A 22,714-nucleotide genomic window follows, 5' to 3' on the forward strand; every position below is an offset into this window, starting at 1 on the left:
ACGCTTCCCATGCGTAGGATTACCCGGGACTACTTGTTTAACCATAGGTTGACACGGCATTAGTGCGCTCCCAATATGTTTAGGGTCTTAGGCAGCATAGATGTCCTGAACGAGCGGATAAGTCTAGGCCTTACATGGCATGACGTAGTTCACATGTACGAATGCCACTACCTTGACAAGGCGGGATACTATCTTAAATCTCGGTCCAAGATCGTTAGGCTAATCTCCTGCCTTCCTAAATCCAATAAGGGTATGAAAGATGACTTCCTTATTGCCTCAAGAAAGTGGAGCGACGGTCTTCATTATCCAACTCAAGCAGGAGATCCAGGTGTGGTGCCTTTAGGATCAATCCTCTGGGAAGGGGGGTTCAGCCCTTTAGTTTTATTTTCTTTTGGTCGAAGATTCAAAAATTTTTGTAACCTAACTAAAATTTCCTTCTCGGCTATTTTGTAGATAGATCACACGTCGCTCCTCGGCTCAGCCACGTAAACGTTCAGGCCTTAAACTACCTTTTGAGGTCAGAGATCTACGTTAACGAGGACGGACAATTACAAGCAGCTCATCTAATTTTGGGTTATGAACCCTTGTCCCGTACTTTCCAAGACATCGGCCAATCTATAAGAGTTGGTAGTCCAAGGTTGGCTAGGATCGACGTGTCAAAGCCAAAATTTTTAGCTTGAAACAATCTGAGGCCGGTTGTTTTGCCTGTTGTTCAGAATCCTCAGCCAGTTGCACAACCACTTCCACAAGACAGTCCCGAAGCTGCTGCGCCTGTTGAAGAAGAGACTGAATCATCTCGTCTTTCTCTTGAGGAGGAGATAGACGAGTTTTATTTCGAAGAGGATATTCCAAAAGCTCCGCTGATCGAGCTCTCGGACGTTGAAGAAGAGCAGGACAGAAACTCCGTGATAGGCGCTCCATTTATTATCGCCTGTTCGGACGACTCTTCAAATGAGGAGGTGGACAATATAGCCTCCAATAAAGGAAAAATTTTACGAGAGTTGATGGCTGCTCGAGGCAAGGGGCAATCGTTGAAGGCGCCAGCCAAGTCTCAAACTTCTTCCCTCCCTCCTGTTGCTCCTCAAGTCCCTGCCGACCTCGGCCTAAAAGCTAATCTCGACTTAAAGAAGAAAAGGCCAATTGAGTCCCTTGAGGAAGGCGAGGTAGGTCCTCGGCAGGGAGGCAAACAACAAAAAAATACTCGGGAGCATAAGGACAGAAGGGCTCCATCTGTGGAGAGCCGAGAGGAAATGGAGCGAGCTGAGGTGCGCACGACTCCGCGCACTTGGAGCCCTCGACTCGAAGTGGACGGAGCATCCATTCTTTACAATGCCTCCGTCCGAGAATATAATCGGGGTCGAGCAGGCTACATTGCGGAAGCCTTGGAGCAGCCCGTTCTCCTTCCGAGGGATATGGAGGCTTACAGTCGATTTTCACAGCCTGAACTTTTCTTATCCTTGAAGAGAGATCTTGCGATGGTAAGACAATTTCTCCTCTCATCGGTAAGATTATTGGGTCATATCTTATTCTAACTTGTCACTTTTTTACTCCTTGGGCAGATCACTCAACAAGTATTTGTGGCCGAGGAGTGGTGCCGCGACAACCGTAAATTAGATGAAGCTGAAGCCCTCTCTGAGAAGCTCAAGGACACCGAGTCAAGCCGTAAGAGTGCTGAGGCTGGCTTGAAGACTGCTGAAAGGCAAGCCGAAGATCAGCGCCAAAAATTGTACGTGACTGAGACCAACCTTGCTACTGAAAAGCAAGCCGTATTGGATCTCAAGGCCGCGTTGCAAAAAGCTCAAGAAGAGGCCCGACTTGCTAAGGAAGCAGCTCAGTTAGCCAAGGAAGCAGCTGAGGCCGAGAAAAAGGCTGCTTATCAGCTAGGGGCGGAGGAGACTGAGGCAAGACTCTCCGAGGAGCTGCCGGAGGTATGCAGGGATTACTGCAGTATTTCATGGGCTCAGGCCCTTGATGCAGCAAGGATCCCTGCAGACTCTGCCCTGAGTCTGTCTTAGAACGTTTTCTTTCCTCTAGAGATCCGGGAGATCCCTGCCAATGCCATTGAAGTTTTCGAGCAGCCCACGACTATTCCTGATGCCATCCCCCTTGCTGAGATTACCGAGGGCTCTGGTTAGGTCACCGCCCAGGCTACGGATGTGGAGAAAGAGAAGGGTAAAGGCAAGGGTAAGGGAAAGAAAACCTCCTCCAAGGCCAAGGATTTTGCTAAGGACGCAATCAGTGAAGCTGAGGATCCTGGAGCAGGTCCCCAAGTCAAGGACATCCCTCCTCCTCAGCCAGTGCAGGAAAAAGATCCTCCTGCTAAGGCTTAGCTCCTAGGGCTCTTTTTATTATTGCTATACTATAGGAAAATTTTTTTTACTTACTTTGGGACGGAAGCTATATTGTATTGTGTTCTTTTGCCAAGATCTTTCATTGTATTATTTTTGGTTTATCAATACAAACGCTCTTTTTCTCATCTTTTTGTCTTATGATTGATGCTGATGGAATTTTATTACATTTTTCCAAGTTAACGTAACTATTTCTTTAACTGATGTTTGCAATAGCCATATCAATATAGAAAAATGAGAAGAAATAGAACGGTGCAATGAATTTTGAACAATAAATGTTATTATGCCAGGCTGAACATACCTTAGAACTGCATAGGAGCCCTGAGTTATCAATTTCTCCCAAGTCTATGGTTGGAATAAGTTGTTAATTTCCCCTAAGTCTGTGGTCCGAGAAGCCGTGCAGGACTTAAGTTCTGTTTAAAACTTAAATAGATGCCATAAGTTGTTAATTTCCCCTAAGTCTGTGGTTCGAGAAGCCATGCAGGACTTAGGTTCTGTTTAAAACTTGCGTAGATGCCATAAGTTGTTAATTTCCCCTAAGTCTATGGTCTGAGGAGCCATGCAGGACTTAGGTTCTGTTTAAAACTTGTGTAGATGCCATAAGTTGTTAATTTCCCCTAAATCTGTGATCCGAAGAGCCATGCTGGCAGAACTTAGGTTCTGTTTAAAACTTGCATAGATAGAAGTGAGTTGACAAATGCGCGATGATCAGGGAATACAATACAAGCATAGCTTTTTTCATTAGTAATAATATCTTTTCAAATTATTTACATTCCATGGGCGAGGTACAGTTTTCTCGTCCACCCACCTTCCCTTTGCATCATCTAGTCTTCTTTTCAACTCATTCACTATGACCTTATTCACAGCTTTGGCTTGCCCGTTTCCTTGGGGATAGGATGGAATGGAATATCGGTTTGTGATTCCAAAGTCCCAGCAGTATTTCCTGAAGTTTTTACTATCAAATTGAAGGTCGTTGTCCGAGATGAGGGTGCGAGGAGTTCCGAAGCGCGTAATGATTTTTTTCCAAATGAACTTCTTGGCATCCACGTCCCTGATGTTGGCTAAAGGCTCAGCCTCTACCCACTTGGTGAAATAGTCAGTGCCGACTATTAAGTATCGCTTGTTCCCCCCTGCTTTTGGGAAAGGGCCGACAATATCCAGACCCCACTGAGCGAACGACCACGGACTAGAGAGGGGGTTAAGGACTCCTCCCAGCTGGTGGATATTTGGGGCGAATCTCTGGCATTGATCACACTTTTTTGCATATTCTTGGGCATCTCTCTGCATGTTCGGCCACCAGTACCCTTAGGTGAGTGCTCTGTGTGCTAGCGACCTTCCTCCCGTATGGCTCCCACATACTCCCTCATGCAGTTCTTCAAGCAATGATTCTGATGCCTCTGGGTGTATGCACAGTAAGTATGGCTCAGAGTAGGAGCGCTTGTACAACTTGTGATCCTCTGACAACCAAAATCGAGAAGCATTCCTCCGTATCTTCTCGGCTTCCAATTTTTCTTCGGGTAATACATCATCTTTGAGGAAGTTTACTATGGGATCCATCCAACTCGGATTCCTTCTGACTTGACAAATCTGAATTGTATCTGTTTCGATGGTGCCTGTTTTGCACAAATCCTCAACAAGGATCATTCGTGGTAAATCCTGTGCGGAAGACGTGGCAAGAGTGGCCAACGAATCCACATGTGTATTCCCGCTTCTAGAGACATGCGTCAAATTAAAAAATTCAAAGTCTGATTGTAGGCGTTTGACTTGATCAAGATATTCCTGCATTCTCATATTTCTAGCCTTCAACTCGCCCCTCACCTGGCCTACGACCAGTCTGGAGTCCGAGAACGCTTCTATTGCTTCTCCGCCCATTTTTTGCACCATGATCATTCCCTGCAGCAAAGCCTCATACTCAGCTTCATTATTTGTAGCCGAGAACCCAAGTCTTAATGACTTTTCAATGATAATCTTTTTGGGCGATATTAGAACTAGCCCTACCCCAGATCCTTTTTGGTTTGTCACGCCATCCACATAGACTTTCCATCGCGAGGCTCCTTGCGCATAAATTATGCCAACCGATTTTCCATACATGTTTTCCTCCTCGACCACTGCTTCCACAGCGGGCTCAGCAAATTCAACAACTAGATTCGCGAGGACTTGGCCCTTAACAGAGGTCCTAGGCATGTATTTAATATCGAAAGCCCCTAGAAGCGTATTCCACATGGCAATTCTTCCTGTGTAATCGGCACTTCGTAGCACCAATCGGAGGGGGAGTTGAGTTAGGACAATGACTGTGTGTGTCTGAAAGTAGTGGGGAAGTTTTCGTATGGCATGCACTACTGCAAGAATTGCCTTTTCCAGTGGTAAGTAGCGCACTTCAGCTTCATACAACGATTTACTTACATAATATACAGGTCGCTGTATCCCATTGTCAACCCGTATCAATACCAAGCTTACAGCATGAGAGGCCACCGCTATGTGTGCGAACAAAGTCTCGTCGGCCTCAAGGCTAGACATGATGGGTGGCCGTGACAGGTATTCTTTAAGTTGCTGGAAGGCTAGAACACAGTCCTCAGACCACTCCACTTATTCATCAAGAGATAGAAAGGTCGGCATCGGTCCACAGATCAGGAGATGAATCAATTCAATGCTGCGATCATTCCAGTGAGTTTCTGTACTTCTCTGGGATTCCGAGGAGCTTGTAGGCTATTAATCGCTTTGATTTGGTCCGGGCTTACCTCTATTCCTCTGTGAGTTACCATATAGCCCAGAAATTTCCCAGACCCGACCCCAAATGAACACTTAGAGGCATTGAGGCGCAGTTTGTGCTTCCTTAAGATGCCAAAAAATGACTTCGAGGTCTTTCACATGCTCAAACATCACTTTACTTTTTATTACCATATCGTCTATGTAGACTTCAATAACCTTGCCTAGCTGTGGTTCGAACATTCTAGTCATCATCCTTTGGTAGGTTGACCCTGCATTCTTTAAACCGAAAGGCATCACCTTATAGTGGTAATTTCCAACGGGTGTTATGAACGCCATTTTCTCTTGATCTTCTAGAGCTAATGGTATTCGATGATAACCTTGGAAGGCATCCAGGAAGCTTATTCGGGGGTGGCCTACAGTCGCATCTACCAATCGGTCTATTCGAGGCAACGGGAACGGGTCCTTCGGGCACGCCTTGTTTAAGTCTGTGAAGTCTACGCAGATCCGCCATTTTCCTGTCTTCTTTTTTACCACCATCGTATTTGCCAACCATTCGGGGTAAAGACTCTTTGATAGCTCCTGCCTTTTTCAGCTTCATCACTTCATCCCAAACAGCGTCGGCATGTTCTTTCGACGGGCGCCAGGGTGGCTGCTTCTTTGGAATAAAGGATGGGTTAACGTTCAGGTAGTGACAAATGAGACTAGGGTCAACCCCTGGGGCATCGTAGGCGTCCCATGCAAACACATCAACGTTCCTCCTCAGAAACCCTACCAATTCCTCTTTTTCTTGAAGAGGTAATTCTAAGCCGACTTGGAAGAATCTTTCTGGATTATTGTCAACGGTAACACTTTCTAAACTTTCACATTTTATCTCCTCGACTAGTTCGCTGACTGGTGCTGCCGAGGTGGTTGATTGCTATAAACTCTTCACAAGAGCTGAGGACTCGGCATTGGACCGACGTGAGATGGCGGCCATCATGCATTGCCTAGCCATGGCCTGATCTCCACGAATTTCTCCCACTTAGCTCCCTGACGGGTATTTTACCTTTTGGTGAAGGGTAGAAGACATGGCTCCCAGGGCATGGAGCCAAGGTCTGGCTACTATGGCCATGCAGGGTGAATAGGCATCGACCACAATAAAATCCACCTCCACCACCTCTGATCCGGTCTATATGGGTAATCTGATCTGCCCTTTTGGTACGATAGTCTTCCTTTCGAAACTTATAAGAGGAGAGTCATAAGCCGTTAAATCCTCAAGCCTTGAGTTCAGCCCCTTGTACAGATCAGGGTACATTACTTCCACTGCACTGCCCGGATCTACTAGTACCCTCTTCACGTCGAAACCTCCAATCCTCAACGTAACCACTAAAGTATCGTCGTGAGGTTAGATAGTTCCCCCCTTGTCCTCGTCCGAGAACCCCAATATTAATGAGTTTCCCTTTTTAGATCTTTTGGACTCCCTCTCACCATCCTCGGCGGGGAGCCGAGCCACGGACAGCACCCCAGAAGGAAAAGAGCCGGTTCTTCCTGGGGCGGCGAGGATGACATGTATCGTCCCCGTGGGAGGTCTCCAAGATACATCTTTCCAAGGCTCTTGTACTGCTTGGCCCAGATGACCGCTAGAGGGGTGTAAAAGATGACGTAACTTTCCTTCCCGGACCAACTGATCCAGGTGATTCCATAGATTCCTGCAATCCTCGGTGGTATACCCGTGGTCTTGATGATAATGACAATACAAGTTCTGGTTGCGCTTCAAGGGGTCTCCGGCCATTTTACTCGGCCATTTGAAGAAAGGCTCATTTTTTACCCTCTCCAGAACTTGTTGCACCAGCTCTCTGAATATGACATTAACCGTTTGCAGGTTGGTTTGTCTAGCCTGTCTCGAAAAATCCTTCCTCGACTGGTTATTGTTATATCGTTCCGACCTGTAATCATTTCCTTTGGGGGGAATGATCTTCTCCTTTCCTCTCCCTTGTAGCTGGTCTTCTTCCACCCTTTTGTATTTGTTAATCCTGTCCATCAGTTGGCGAACGCTGGTGACGGGTTTACCAGTTAGAGATTTCCTTAAGCCGTGCTCAGTGGGGAGACCACTTTTGAACGTGCTAATGGAGACGTCATCGTGGCTTTCGTCCATCTCGTTATACATCTCCCAATATCTGTCCGAATACGCCTTTAAGGTTTCCCCCTCATGCATAGACAGAGATAATAACGAACTTAGGGGTCGTGGGACTCTGCTGTTTGTAATAAAGCGAGAGCAAAAAGCCTGAGTGAGTTTCCTATAGGAATCTATGGAGTTCGTCTTCAAGCTGTTGAACCATCTCATCGCCACTGGTCCCAAGCTGGACGGAAAAACTTTGCACATCAGAGCCTCATTCTGGGAATGGATAGTCATTCTCTGGTTAAACTGGCTCACGTGCTCCACGGGGTCTGCTCGGCCGTTATAGATGGCGAATGTAGGTTGATTTAAACGCCGAGGCAATTTAGCCCCCTCTATCCTATGCGCAAAGGGTGATTTGGAGACCTGATCTAGTGCCTTGTTCATGGCATCATTAGCCAAAACCTTACCAGATGGGCTCTTACATCTCCGTTCAGGGCGCGACTCCTTCTCGTAAGAAAAGGTTTCACTTGGGGGAGTTCTTGACCTCCGCGTGTAACTGACATCCTCCTCCTCATTAGAGGATGTATCTGAGCTAGAACGGGACTGCCTTCGCTGTGCACGACGCAACTTCCTTTTTAGGTCATTTATCTCTTGCTGCATGGCCTGATAGTTGTTTCGCCTCTAGGATATGTGACTACCTACTTGAGAGTGGTTTTGGCTCGTCTGAGTAGTATGTATGCTTCCCTCTCGGTTTCTTCCATTGCCAAGATTTAGCCCTGGGTCAGGAGGATTATTTTGCCGCTGAGGCCCAATAAGTTCTGTCTGCTGAGGGTCAGGTTGGCGTAGATTCTCTTGGTGTGGACCTGATCCTGCCATGCTTAACCTTCGTACTTACTAACACTCAAGTTCTTCCCACAGACGGCACCAATTGTAGGTTCACAATTTGGAGCCCAAACCCTTATTTTGTAAGCCTTAGTCCAAAGAGCCCAACACAATGAATTTTTGTAGAGTATGGATCAAAGAACTAGGTTTTAATAAGTTAAACGAGGTATTGCATGGAATAAAGTGACACATGAACAAGAACAAAAGCCATTATATTGAAAGATCACACGATCTGATAGGGCTAAAAACTTAACTTGCGTATACAGATCAATGTAGTGGGGTTCCTTTGCATGTTACAATACTCTCTCCTCTTCTTTCCTCCCCCTCTCTTATGGGGGCTTCTACACATTATATAGGCCTTTCTTATCATCTGGGTTTTACACTTGTCGATCATCCAAACCTCCACTTGAGCATCTGTCCCATCAGACACCTCTTTCAGGTCTTTGTGAGTTGCGGTAGCCAAGGTAGCACTGTTCAGGGGTCTTCTCCACATTAATGCGACCAGGAAAGTAGCTGTAGTGCATTCAATGTGGTGGTGGCAGTTTTTGCTTAGATATTTTGTGTTTCCTTCCTTTTCACGTATTTAGGGGATGGGCTTTAGTGGCTTGGATGCCCTTTCGCTCCGAAATTTCAGTGTACGAGGAGAAATTCCTCCTCGAACCTATTTTCTTTGTTTCCAGTGATATGTTTAACATGGATTGCTTAAGCCACGTTAACTCCTCGGATGGGCTGGTGTCCTCAGACGGGTCTAAGGCCCAACCTGTTAATTTGGGCCATAGTCCCCACAATAGCTATGTTAATTTTTTAGTGAAAGTTTGAAGGATTTCTCTCCAAATTAATTTGAAGAGGTACTTTGTCCAAATATAAAACAAACAACTGAGCTAGATATTTCACACATCAATATCATGTAATTTTTAAATTTTCTTTTCACTTTTATTCTCTTTTCTATTTTCCTTCCTAGCCATCTGGTTGGGTTAGCTTCCTATTTAGGGTCACTTTGGGATTTAAAATTTTCAATCTCAAATGTATTTGTGATCTATTTTAGGAATTTTTTTTCTAAATAACAATAAATATTAAAAAATTTAGTTAGTTGTCACGTTTCAAAATAATATTGAAAACTAGCATCACGTGTGTCTAAAACTCGAGTTCCAAGATAAAACTCGAGTTTTTAAGTATCGATTTGTAAGAGGATGGGTTTAAACGGAGAAAAAAATTGACGTGAAAATCGAGTTTTAAAGACTCGATTTCCATAAATTGCAGAAAAACGCCGCTATATGGATTTAAAACGTCACTATAGGGCTTAAAAATGCCACTATAGGACTCCCTAAACCTGGTACTTATAAAAAAAAATTGTAGGAAAACGCTGCTATAGAGCTTTAAAACGTCACTGTAAGGCTTAAAAATGCCACTATAGGTGAAATTTTTTTTGCATAAAACTCGAGTCTTAAAGACTTGAGATTTATGTGGCATTTTTACACTCGCAACGCGAGTCTTTCGGACTCGAGTTCTAATATGGATCTCGAGTTTCTAAAACTCGAGATCCTACTTTCCTTTATTATTTTAAACGTTGCCTAACTAACTATATACAACCCCTTTACACAGCTATTCTGCACATTACCTCCTATTTTAGTTTAGTTTAGTTTAAGTTTATAATTTTTAAATTAGAAACATGTGGTAGCTCAGTGACATAAAAAGTAATATTTTAAAATCATTGTTAGTTATGTTAGCCTCTTCCATTCATCAATTAGGAAAAATTGTCATGATATCCCCTAAACTCTGGAATAATGGTCATTACACCCCCCTTGGTTGAACTTTTATTTTAGCCAATTCGTTCCATAAATTTCACATTTGCCAAATTGATACTTATGTTTATCTACTGTTCAAATTCACTAATAGTTCTCGCATAACTCACGTTCATACTTAAAAAATAATAATAAAAATAAGAAAAAAAATATTGGGTTTCAATTTTTGAGAGAGAGAAAGAGAGAAGAGATCTCCCTCAATGGAACTACCCACCATGGATCTCGCCGCCCATGGTATTGACCATGCCATTCATGGTCCCACTCCCCCTCGGAACAACAACAGCTAAGCCATACCAAGAGACACTATGGTCACAAAATAGATAAACAAATGAAATCACGATGGCATACTCTCAAAAAATTATAAACTACAGCCACGTGCCCTTAGCAAAATAATAATAATAATAATAAAAAAAAAAATCTTCAAATTAAGAACAAGAACCAAAGCTTAGGAGATTTACTAATTGCACTATAATCTATGTTTTGTATTTTTTTTAATTTGTAACTAAAATCTCACAAAATTCATACCCAAACTAGTAAGCTCTCGAATCAAAAATTTAAGACTAGGAGGGCGTTTGGATTCCCCGTTTTCCTGCGTCCACGTTTTGCTGTTGCGTTTTCTTTGTTTTTTTTTTCTCTTTTGCCCGCATATGTTGACTTTGGGGGGACAAAATACACTGTTATGAACAGTGTATGTACTGTTCATGCACTGTACATACACTGTTCATATATTAAAAAATATTAAAAATGGGTCCTACGGTACTATTCACACGTTTAAAAATTATTTTGCTACAGTGTTTTCAGTTTTCAGTTTTCAGTTTCAGCAACAATAAGCTCAATCCAAACAGACCCTAGGACTGATGCGGTACTGTGTTGTCCTACCACTGAAAGGTGCTATTGGTACCGTGTATTGAGGAGATCTCTCTCTCTCTCTCTCTCTCTCTCTCTCTCTCTCTCTAAAAAACTGAAACCAAATTTTCTCTCTCAATTGGGTGAAATTGATTTTTTTTTTAATTTTTTATATTAGATATGAACGTGCGTGTCATGTGAGATCTTGTTAGTAAATTTATTTTATTTTTTTTTAAATGGTAGACTAATGAAAATATCAATTTCGCAGATATGTAAAATTCATAGGGTGAATTGGCTAAAATAAAAGTTTAGGGGTGTAATGGTTACTATCCCAAAGTTCAGGGGTGTCATGACATTTATCCCCATCAATTAATGCAAGAACTATTTTAAGACAATACCAAAAAGTTTGGAACTAGATTGACAAGTGAAATCTTAGGGACTGTTTGAACACATTGGACAAACTTTACTTAAACATTTTTCTACATTCACCTCATAGCCCTAATACTTTACCAAAAAAAAATCCATAAAAAAATTGCTCTCATTTTGAATGAGGGATGAATTTAAACCTACTCCGCATAGCAAAGGGGGCAAGGACATGGGTTAAATCCTCCCCCAAAGCAGGTTCGAGGCACTTGCCTTGTTTATGCTTAAAAATGAAATAAAAAATATTTTTAGATATTTATATAGTTTTTTTTTTTTTTTAATATGGTGTGTGTATATATTATTAACCTTCAAATTTAAATGGTGCTTTACCTTCAAACTTAAAAACTGATGATGTGTTTTGGTGTTATATTATAGATTATATATTCTTTGGGTAGAAATTTATAATTTATACTTGAATTATTGTTAAATTTTAATACTTGAATTATTGTATTTTTTTTTTTTTGGAAGGTTTTGTAATGTTAGAACTTGTTTATATTTAAAAATAAAAATATATATTTTTAGATTTTTTTTATATGGTGTGTGTATGTGTTTTTAACCTTCAAACTTTAAATGGTGCCTTACTTTCAAACCTTAAAATTGATGATGTCTTTTGGTGTTGTATTATAGATTTTATATTTTTATGTTTAAAAATATTTATAATTTATATTCTTTTTTGGTAGAATTTTATAATTTATAATTTTTATATTGTTATATTTGAATCTATTTTTAATGGTTTTTAATACTTGAATTATTGTATTGTTATTTTTTTAAAAGGTTTTGTAATGTTAGAATTTGTTTTTTTTTTAAATATATTTATGGGTTTTAATTTAATATATAATATACTTTAAATAAATTTTAATAAATCATAAATAAAACGTTGAGTGGGTGGAATGGGCACCTGCAGGTGCCCACTAGGATAGGGTTGAGATTAAAAAAAAACCTAGTGACACAAGGGAGGGGTGGGTGTTTGGGTGAGGACAAGAAAATAGAAAATATTGATAATCCATAAACATATTATATTATTCTAAAATCTATCGAACACCTATCACTTTTATATAATATATGACTGGGAATACAATGTTTCCAAATATAATTTCTATTTGTCATTTTTATTATGATAAATACATATAGTTTGGAGTGTTACTTTGTCTAAAGGTGAAAATAATAACGGTTGGTTTTTAGGAAAAATGTATTGTTTATTGAAGCTAATAGTGATTCCAATAATTAATGCATTTATACTATTGTTGGTTTCTCTTGTTAAAAAAAAGTTTTTAATATTCATATACATATGTTTATTCATTTATTAACTATATGTTACAATTTTATTAGTCCCTAATTGGATTGATTTTATTTGAGAACTAAATCATGCTCTTACACACCCATTATTGGTGGCCTCACATCCTCAACAAAGCTTGACAAAACAAACTAGAAATAGATGAAAATATTATGTACTTTTAATATTCATTAGTCATAAGAGGATTCAAATTCTTTTGTACTTCTAACCTTTTATACATTTAAAAAAAAAAAAAAAAAATCTGCATCACCCCAAAAAAGCACCAATTTGTCTCGAATGTCGCAACTCAAACATGCCTTGTTCATTGCTCTAAACTTGACTTGACTCTATATATATATAATACCATATTCACACAATTAACCATAAATGTAAAAGTAGATATAAACATAGACATAAACATGTTAGATCTTCTCAATTTAGATTCAACCGACGCATTATCGATTCCCATGGACTCCTTGGATTGTGGGGAGTCATGTAGTGCTAGTGATTTCATTTCATAGTCATTGACAATGAGAAACCTAATATGCTATAATGACCAACAATTAATGGTGAAACTTTGCATGCTTGCCTCCTATAGCCTTCTATAGGCTCAAAGAGACTAGAGAGAACAAGAAAGCTCTATACCAATGAAGGAAAACATTGTTTTCATGTTTACATAAATCAAAATCAAAATTTTCAGTACTTACTAGTTTCAATAAGAGACTTCCGTAACCTTGTGCAACTGATGTGAACGAACCAAGCTCCTTCCCATGTATTCTTTTTACCTCCACACTCTCCATACTACTTTGTCTTTTCTTACTGATGCATAAGAACCACAATATGAGCCTCTTGCTTTGGAAGATGATTTTTATTTTCAAAAAATGGATTTTGAAAAAGGATTTTTGAGACATATTCCAATGGGAATGTAAATAAATATTATTTACAAAAATTTTCCCATGAATTTTATTTTGAAAAATAGCCTTAGATTAAAGGGAATTCCATAGTTTTTGAAAGAAAACAATTTTGAGAAAAAAAATTTCCAACGAAAATAATAAGAGACAATTTGTTTTTTGGGAAAATGATTTTTCATGAGACATCTCATGGGATTTTGGAAACGATTCTCTGAGGAAAATATTTATATATATAAAAAAATCCCAATGAGGTTTAAAAAAAACTTTATGATGCGGGTGTGGAAGTGATAAGGAGCAAAACCCGTTTTCTTCTGAAAGATAACCTAGAATCCACAAGGATTATTCAAATCCGAAAAAAGAAAGGGGTCTTCAATCTACCAGAAAATAAAGAGAAGGTTCTATATTTTTATTAAATTTTAATTTAAATTAAAAAGAGAATTGCTATGTCCATAACATTTTTAAAAAACTTTCACAACAAACTTTAAGTGACAGGTTATTACGGGTTTTTAATTTTAATTCACCACCAAAACTGCTTTCTTGCCCACCAGTAACAACCCGTAACAACATACCACCTAGAATTGTTGTGAAAATGTTGTGGACATATCATTTCTCATAACGTTTACAAACTTGAAGACCTATTTAAAGGCTTTGTAAAACTTGATAGACAATAAAATATATTCTAAAATAAATCCTAATTAATACCTAACCATAATAGGAACCTAATTTGACAAAACAAAAAACATTAAAAGCACCCAAAAAAAAGAGAGGAAATAGTAACCCTAAACCTAAAATAAAGAAAATTACATAAAAAAAATTACCACAATTAAGGAATTACAAAAATTAAATGGTAGATTCTGTCCTACGTCAGACCCTTCCACTTGAAAAAAACATATCCTCGAGTTAATAGTCAAGATCTAAAATCTTCCACGTCAAACAACCAAATACATTGAATACTTCATCATCTTTGTCTTTCTAACCAAACTTGAAAGTCATCAATTGAGCAACTTGAACTTCTTGTTGCTTGATCTTCATGCAATTGACAAGATTCACCATATAGGAGTCAATGATTGCATCAAACCTTTCAAACCCAATGAAATTAATAAACTTTGGTTTAGTGCCTCCCACCAAAATAATAGGAGATTGAGCCTTATTGCAATAATCTAAATTGATTTTATCAAGATCTTTTGACAATTTTCTCTTTAATTTCTTTCTTAATGGTCTCTATCGTCTTGACTTCAAGATATTTCTTTATAATAGGATCTTCATTAATCTCCTCTACATTCTTGATTTTAGGATCTTCTTCTATAATGATGCTTTCATTAATTTCCTCAAAAATCTCTATATCTTCTTCTTTTGACTTCTACTTAATCTTCAAGAAAAGTATTTTCTTCAATATGCTTCCTCCCTTAGTTGTGGAATATATGCCTCAAAATAATTCAAGTGTGAACTTCTTGGCCAATAATCTTGCTTTATATATAAAAAAATTTCATCACAATCCAAAAAGGGTAAAAATTAATAGCAAGCATCTTTTTCATTCTTGGCCATGAACAAATTTTTTCTTTACGTTGTCGAATTCTATCAAACTATATTCGTTCACACCAATGTGAGGTATACTCACTAAGTTTATTAAAAGCAGGTATAGGTTTACTCCTATCAGAAATATTCTCGTAGTCAAATAAATTCACTAAATCAAGTAACCAATCAAGAAAAAATATTTTTTTATAAAAATAACGATTAAAAGTTGCAATTCTTTTATAAGGCCTATAAAAAAACATACTTACCAATAGGTGGCCCATGAGTTACGTCTCCACGACAATTATCCCTATTGTTTCCATGCTCCATTGACACCATCCTAGAAAAGATATTGTGAGTGCTTGATGTTCGTCACGTAATACTTGTTGGAGTCACATTGATATTGAATGATTTTCCATCATCTGAATTACTACCGTCTCATACGTTAGCCACCAGGATAGGATAAGGACAAGACTCTGATATCAACTATTGTAGGTGTGGAAGTGACAAGAAGCAAAATACGTTTGATAACTTCGAATCCTCCTTGAATCCACAAGGAGAAAGGGGTTTGGAATCCACCTGAAAATAGAGAGAAAAACTTGTATATTTATTAAACTAAAATTTGAATTGAGAAAAAACGTTTACAAACTTAGAGGCCTATTTGTAGGCTTTGCAAAACTTGACAGAGAAGAAAATATATTTTAAAATAAACCATAATTAATACTTAACCATAATAAGAACCTAATTTGACCTAAAAAACATCAAAAGCACAAAAAATAAATGAAATAATAACCCTAAATCTAAAATAACAAAAATTATAATAAAAAAAATACTAAAAATGAATAAATTACAAAAATTAAATAGTAGATAGGAATATGATTTTAACAAAAACTGTTTGTAGGAAAAGGTCTTTGTTGACAAAATCCCATGGGCTTTGAGAGCAAAATTTTTTTCTTTGCTGAGAAAAAGTTTTCCTTTGGGTTTTCAACCAATAATTTCTAGGGGAGAAAAATGGGTCTCATAGGAACTTCCAAAAGGCAACCTTTTCTTTGAAAACGTTATCACAAAACTTGATTGATTTGAAATGTGTCTTTGGAGACAAAATTGATTTGAAAACCATTTCATTTTTTATAGCAAAATTGAGAAAGATGCCTTTGAAACAAGTCTTTTGATGTGAGGATAATTGAACCCACATTTTAGAATGTACAAGAGTAAATAAGGATTTCCGGTTTTCTAGCGTATCGTTGACAGAGGTGTGGTTATTATTGCTAAAGGAATAGAAATTAGAATAGTTATAGTTTAGTAAATTGTCTGATCATGATGCTGGAAAGATAATCAATGTGTATGGCAGCTGTGGCGGCTCCAGAAATTTTTCTCAAGATGTTCCTTAAGGAGTATAAATTACACAACTCACTGTGCATTATCCACCACAGCTTAACCCACTGCTTAACATAATTTAATTTGTTTGTCTTTTATAATGTATTGGTTAATTAAATTATTAATTATTGTTGTTTAGTTGCTTCATTATTTTTCTTTACTGACTACTAGTAGTCTAGCATACAACCCACTGTGCATTATCCACAACTCAACCCACTGCCTCGTGCCTAACATAATTTAATTTTTTGTCTTTACACTGCCTCTACATGCCTTCAGCCTTTACTGCCTCTACTTGTCCACTTCCCCAATTCAAAAATCCTACCCCACGGCCCCATGGCCCCCATCCACTCCCCACTTAACAGACAAGAGTCACAAGAGCAAATCAACATTTCACAAAATATTAAACAAATAAAACATTCACAACACACAAAATTCACAATATACAAAACAACAAACTCACAAACCAATAAAGTCAAAATGTCAAATAAAATTATAAAGTAAAGGCAATTAGATATTTAGACATAGAGAAACAGAGAGATAAAGAGAATCTCATTTCAGTTCAAAGAGAAAGAAAGAGAGAGCTCTGCTCTCACTTAGTCACTCTCAAATCAGAGCACAACAATTAGCAAAGCCAAAGATGTAAGATTTAGATGAGATAGACTAATAGAGAAAAAGAGAGAGAAGTAAAAAACTGAAATACCTTGAAGCCTAAGGGGCGGCGCCACGGCAGCACGTCGAGGCGAGGACTCAAGGGATGAGGGTCGAGGCAAGCCAAGCAATCTCTAATCCGATCTCCAATCTCCCTATCACTGTTGCTCAAGTTTGAGGCCCGATGTGCTCTGTTGCTCGAGTTTGAGGCGGTCCAGGCGAAGGCGCCATCGCGCCGATGTGCTTGGAGCTTGGTCATTGATAAGGTTTTTTTCATTTAAGTTAGGAGTTCAGTTCTAATTTCAGTTTTGCTAATTTGCTTTACCATTTGATGATTTTGATCAATCAGCGGATGCGTATTGGTAATTTGGGTTTTGATTTTTTTTTTTTTGTGAGAATTTGTTTGGGTTGGGTTGTATTTAGTTGATAAAAATTTAACTAAAATTTTTTTGAGAATAAGTTTGGATTGGGCCATATTTAGTTAATAAAAATATAAATAAATTTTTTTTGAGAATCTATTTAGGTTAGTTTTGTTTAGGATTGATGTTGGGCTTTTTTTTTTTTTCCCTGGGGTGGGCTTGCTACGTTAATTTTTTTTTTTTTTTAGTTAAAAAAAAATTTTGGCGTTTTTCTTTTTACTTGAAAGTAGAACCTTTAAGTGTCCAAATACACAAGGAACATGTCCACCACCGGCCACCAATTACACTCATTGGGATCAATCTTCATGTACATTGAATCTCAAACTTTATGTGCCCCATTTCATTGTCACTGCTTCCCATGCAGATGGTGTCTCTCCCACATTACATTCCCTTCTCCAAGTGAGTTATAGTTGACCTTGCCCCCCTTGTCAAACTGCACTGCCTGGCCATTCTTTCAAAGGAGATGTTGGGATATGAAATACCACGTAAGAGACGGTTTAAAATTCAACCCGATCGGACAGTTAGATTAAAAAGTTAACTTTTTGACCATACTTGATTGAGATTTTTGGTCTTAATTTTTATCAGATGGGTTTAATTTGAATGTTGCAACTCTTTGATCTGCCACCCGATCATGTTGCGTTTATTTATTAACTTTTTTTTTTTTTTTTTTTTTTTGCTTTGAAACTTGTAATTTGTACATTTTTCTCGAATTTTGATTTTTTTTTACACGTGAATCGGGGCCGGACAAAATATATGATGGACATACATATCAACATGCATATAACATGAAATTATATATTGTGCACACAAATGACATATATCTATGACACAAAATATATAATTATATATATACACATGTATTTGAGCCATACCAATTTATTTATTTTTATAGGGTATCAATATATCGAATAAAATAAGATGTTCTTAACCACAAACTCATAATTTCTTGCCTCTTAGATTGCCTTTCATTTGAGGGCTTGAGATTTCCGCCATTTAAATATTTAACTCCAAGGCTTCAAAATTGAATCTCCACGAAATCTTTATTCCATTGCCATCATTCCATTTGCGACCATAAACACTATATTAATACATATATAACCAATGAATTTAAAGAAAAATCTAGAATGATTTTATTTATGGACAAGAAACATATATGTAGTGAATTCTCCAGTTTATCAAATTTATATTTATAACAAGAATTGTAAACATTGTATTGTCTCAAATTGTTGTTCCTAAGAACAATAATTAATAAATAAATAATCTTCAAATAAACATTTAAATGAAAAATATTTCACAAGTATTAGATTTACCATAAGATTAGATAAAATTTGAAAGACATTACCTTGATGGTGTGTAAAATATGTCTCATAACATGATAAATAATTTACCGTCAATTCTTAAGTTTTTAGATGACGGAGTTGAGACATGGACCAAGTTACTATCTTGAAACAATACATGCCGTCTTCGGGTTTCTGGTGTAGTAGACTAATAACATTGTACGTGCCGCCCTCAAGATACAACAATCAAGCCACCTTACTAATTGTCCTTACAAGCTTACCCAACTTGTAAGATCTAAAGCTCTCTCAATATAATACTTTCCTAATCTAAAATATAGTATAGTTTTATAAAATATATATGGATAAAAATTTGCTCTCCTATATATATAGAGATTACATAGCCGGAGATAGACATATGGGAAAGATATGTGCCATTAGTCATTACAAACCGTGTTTAATGGCATTAAAATTAGTCATAACTTCTTTCCATATATTATTTGACTCATCAAATCAATGACAAAATGCTAACATTGATGTGATTTGACTATCCTATAAATAGATAGTAAAAGACAATTAAATTGAATCAAATACACAATATATCGTAAAGTTAAATTTATTCAACTATGTGTTGGCTTTATTCCGTGTCAAATTTGCTTGTATTTCAGCATTTAGAAACCTTGTATTTAGGTGGGAATACTGTAAGGGTTGTGTGTGAGAGAGTGTGAAGATTTGATCAAGAGTATGCAACAAGAAGGTGACTTACGACTGGACTTGCAACTGACTCGCGAGTGGTGACTTGCCAAAATGAAGCACACACGTGAAGCATGCTAGAAGATGAAGAGTTAGGGTAGCTGGATCACTACAGGACAAAAATTACAGTCTGGTCTAGTCTGGTAAAGTCGCGAGTGACTCGCGAGTGCACCCTGTTTTGCTGAAAAGTGACTTTTCACATTCCATCTCATACCCTACTATAAATACTCTTATATCCGTGAAATGTAGAGAGCTTCCAAAGAGAGTTTTAAGAGAGAAACCCTAAAGAAAAACAAGATTGATTCATTCACAATCTTATACACTTGATTCTCCAAATTCCTCTACTCTCACCCTCTCCATTGTCATACCCATGAGAGGATTATAAACAAAATCCTTACCTCACCAAACTAAGAGTACTGAGAAGGTTATTGGTGTTTGGGAAGCAGTTCAAGAGAGAACCAATTCATATTGGTTGTTGCAATGAGCTAATTGTGGGATCCGGTAAACTAAAGAAGACACGGTTCGGACTTCGGCGTAACCTTGTTGGAGCAAGAAGCTTGGAGGGCTTAGGTGCATTGGGTAGATTAGGCTTGGAGGGTCTATTGCTATTCATGTATCCCAAGTGATTTTCTAGTAGATCATTTATCGTTTGGAGGGCGGCGAAGAGGTTTTTCGCTGAGTTCTTCGGTTTTCTCTTCGAATGTTTGTAAGTTGTAACTATAATGTTACAATTAAGTGGTTTTATATCTATAATTTTTTATTTTAAAATATCCATAATTATTAAGTTCCATAAGATATAACAACATAATATGAATTTATGATGACATCTACTATCCCAAATAACAAATTATTATTTACTAGTTTTAAAAGAGAATTTTTCTATTAAAAAAATACAACTTAAGATATAATTAAAAATAATAATAATAATAATTGTAATTCAAGTCCAATACAGGCAGCTATTTTGTCAGAGCTATATTAATATTTTGCAAGTGCCGGATAATTTCTGAAGTTGGTTTTATCTCCACTTCTCCGGTTTTCTTTGAATTGAAAATATAATAGAATTATGTTTTTGGAAAACGATTCCTTCCAATTGGTTTTGTCACCACATATATAATATAATAATAATAAGAAGTTTTTTTTTTTGAAGCATATTGGGTTCCAACTCATTCAACTAATGAATTTTTGTCAAGATTCTTGTAATTCGACTGGTTGGCTCATCTATGTTCATGACATCTCTAGGGTCCAAAATCTTCCCTTTTCTATTATAACTATTGAATTATCCAAAAAAAAATTGACAAATTCTTTTACCCTTAAATAATACACTAAAAAATTATATTAATATTTTGGCTTGGTAATAAACATTAATTATTATAAAACTAACGCATAAGCTCAAGTCATATAGTATCCATAAAGTATTTGAAAAACATATAGTATCCATAAAGAAAAAAAGAGTAATGATAGTTACACACTCCTTAGTACACACTCATGATACATGTATTGCCACATGAATTAAAATGTGAAATCGTGAAATTGTGTGAATTCACAATTTTCAAAAAAAAAAAAAAAAAAAAAAAAAAGAATCTACTTGGGTCACATCTTGTGTGGCAACAATAAAGTGCTAAATGTAATTGAGTATAGTGCTAAATGTACTACAAATTTTACTAAGTTGGCTTACAAGCTAATCTGTTACCAATCATAAAGAGTCAATTTAATTGCCAAATCAATTTATAGTTTTATGTAATAAAATTTGTAGTATGGACATTTTTTTTTTTAGAGATGCTACGTCTACAACATTTTTACAACAAATCACAAATGATTAGTTGTTATTGGTTCAAATTTCAAACTAACGCTAAGATTACTTTTTTGCCCCAACAATAACAACTAGTAACAACTTGCCACTTAGGATTTGTTGTAAAAATGTTGTAAAAATATTATGGACATATCATTTCTCTTTTTTTATAAAGTTTGTAGGCGACATTTAGGTGCATCTTCAATAAACATTACCCAAACTTTAGTTTGGGGTTTGAGCCGTCAGTCGTGAGTTGAGTGGGCTTACAAATATTCATAGTCAATGCAAATCAAACAATGACTTTTCCCTGCATATGCATACAAGAGAGCTTAGGCACCAGCAACAATGCACATATCAATCACGCAGCCAAAAAAACAACAAACAAAAGGTCATACTCATATCAATTCAAACTATATAGCATGGTTAGGCATGAGTAATTTGCATGGGATGCTTATTACTTCTCGTTTTGTTTACTTAAGCAAGCCCATATAAACAGTAGACACTAACTAAGCTTTTAATTAATATATAATTAACTATTTAAGGTCCCCTTGTCCCTTGGGCTTTGTTCTACATCCATGATTTTATGAGTATTATAGCAATCTGAAAAGTCAAAGCACTTTTTATTTATAAAAGAAATCTTAAAAGGGTCAAAGTCAAAGTTCAACAATTGGAAGTACGAGGGTCGGAATTCAATGCAAAAAGTGAAGCTTTCAAAACAAGAAGAATGTTGTTATCTGATATTCATATGTAACCGCATTTTGTACATTCTACGCCTTGGCTAGTTGGCTTTGCTCAAATGATCAAGATTCAAGAGGATCTTCAAGCTGTTAATGTAAGTTCTTTTTTTTTTCTTTTTTTTTTTAAATTAAAAAAAATCATGTACTTTGTTTTCTTTCTTCACTTTGAAATCTTAGGTTTAATTTATTTTTATTTCTCTGCTTTCTTTTCGATCCTAGTTTAGAAGTAATTGCATGTTAAGATAGTGGAGATATAGAAATTAGAGTTACTAATGCGTGCACGTAGCCCTCCATTATGTATGCATCTTGAAGCATTGTGTAGTGTGTACACTGCTCTAGTCCCTACCTAAGCATATGCCTCAGAGAAACCCTAAATTTCTGCTTTCTTTCATTGGTTTTCTTTCAATAAAAGTGATTCACATGTGATGCTGGTCAAGGTGATGTCTGAGCAACTTCGAAATTGAAAATTTCCAATTAGGGTTTAATAAATGAAGCCCTAAAACTAAGACACCCACCTCTAAGTGATTGATCTTTGAGCCTATGGTTTATGTATTTAATCCCATATGTGTGTGTGTGTGAATTTTACATGCTTAGAAGGGAACCAACTTAGTGGGACCTTGTTAGAAAATGGCTAAGCAGTACAAGTGGAGGCTAGTCCTTTAAGCTAGGTGTGCATAGTTGCTTAACACATTCCCAAGTTCGTATTCTAACTTCAAAAGACTTAAAGTTTGGTGATTTAACCTCTACATAGGCGTCAAAAGAACAGTTCTTAGACCCAACTCAAGTGACGACTGATGACTAGCTCCCATCTTTGCCCAAACCATGATCTAGTGACATATTATCATATTTATGTGTAAGAGTATTCACATCAAGCAGCACTCAAGAGAGTCATCCCATGGTAGACATTGTGGAA

At 37.2% G+C, this 22,714-nt stretch overlaps 2 protein-coding genes across 2 annotated transcripts; one reads left to right on the forward strand and one right to left on the reverse strand.

Annotated features, from left to right (window-relative positions):
* Positions 1–1,004: 1,004 nt before the first annotated feature.
* On the forward strand, positions 1,005–2,330 carry LOC126719704 (uncharacterized). Its single transcript, XM_050422231.1, has 3 exons — positions 1,005–1,478; positions 1,560–1,928; positions 2,136–2,330. Exons 1-3 carry the CDS (start codon positions 1,005–1,007, stop codon positions 2,328–2,330), a joined length of 1,038 nt encoding a protein of 345 aa, XP_050278188.1.
* A 4,111-nt stretch (positions 2,331–6,441) lies between these two features.
* On the reverse strand, positions 6,442–7,815 carry LOC126719705 (uncharacterized). The gene has a single exon (XM_050422232.1). It carries the CDS (start codon positions 7,813–7,815, stop codon positions 6,442–6,444), a length of 1,374 nt encoding a protein of 457 aa, XP_050278189.1.
* Positions 7,816–22,714: the final 14,899 nt, after the last annotated feature.

The sequence above is a fragment of the Quercus robur genome, chromosome 3 (genome assembly GCF_932294415.1).
Source record: "Quercus robur chromosome 3, dhQueRobu3.1, whole genome shotgun sequence".
NCBI classification, from domain to species: Eukaryota; Viridiplantae; Streptophyta; class Magnoliopsida; order Fagales; family Fagaceae; genus Quercus; species Quercus robur.

Excerpts from the sequence above, each read along its gene's own strand:
- LOC126719704 (XM_050422231.1), top strand. The coding sequence starts at position 1,005 with ATGGCTGCTCGAGGCAAGGGGCAATCGTTGAAGGCGCCAGCCAAGTCT. Across the intron at positions 1,479-1,559 it reads TGAAGAGAGATCTTGCGATG|ATCACTCAACAAGTATTTGT; the intron begins GTAAGACAATTT and ends CTCCTTGGGCAG. Across the intron at positions 1,929-2,135 it reads TCTCCGAGGAGCTGCCGGAG|GTCACCGCCCAGGCTACGGA; the intron begins GTATGCAGGGAT and ends GGCTCTGGTTAG.
- LOC126719705 (XM_050422232.1), bottom strand. The coding sequence starts at position 7,815 with ATGCAGCAAGAGATAAATGACCTAAAAAGGAAGTTGCGTCGTGCACAG.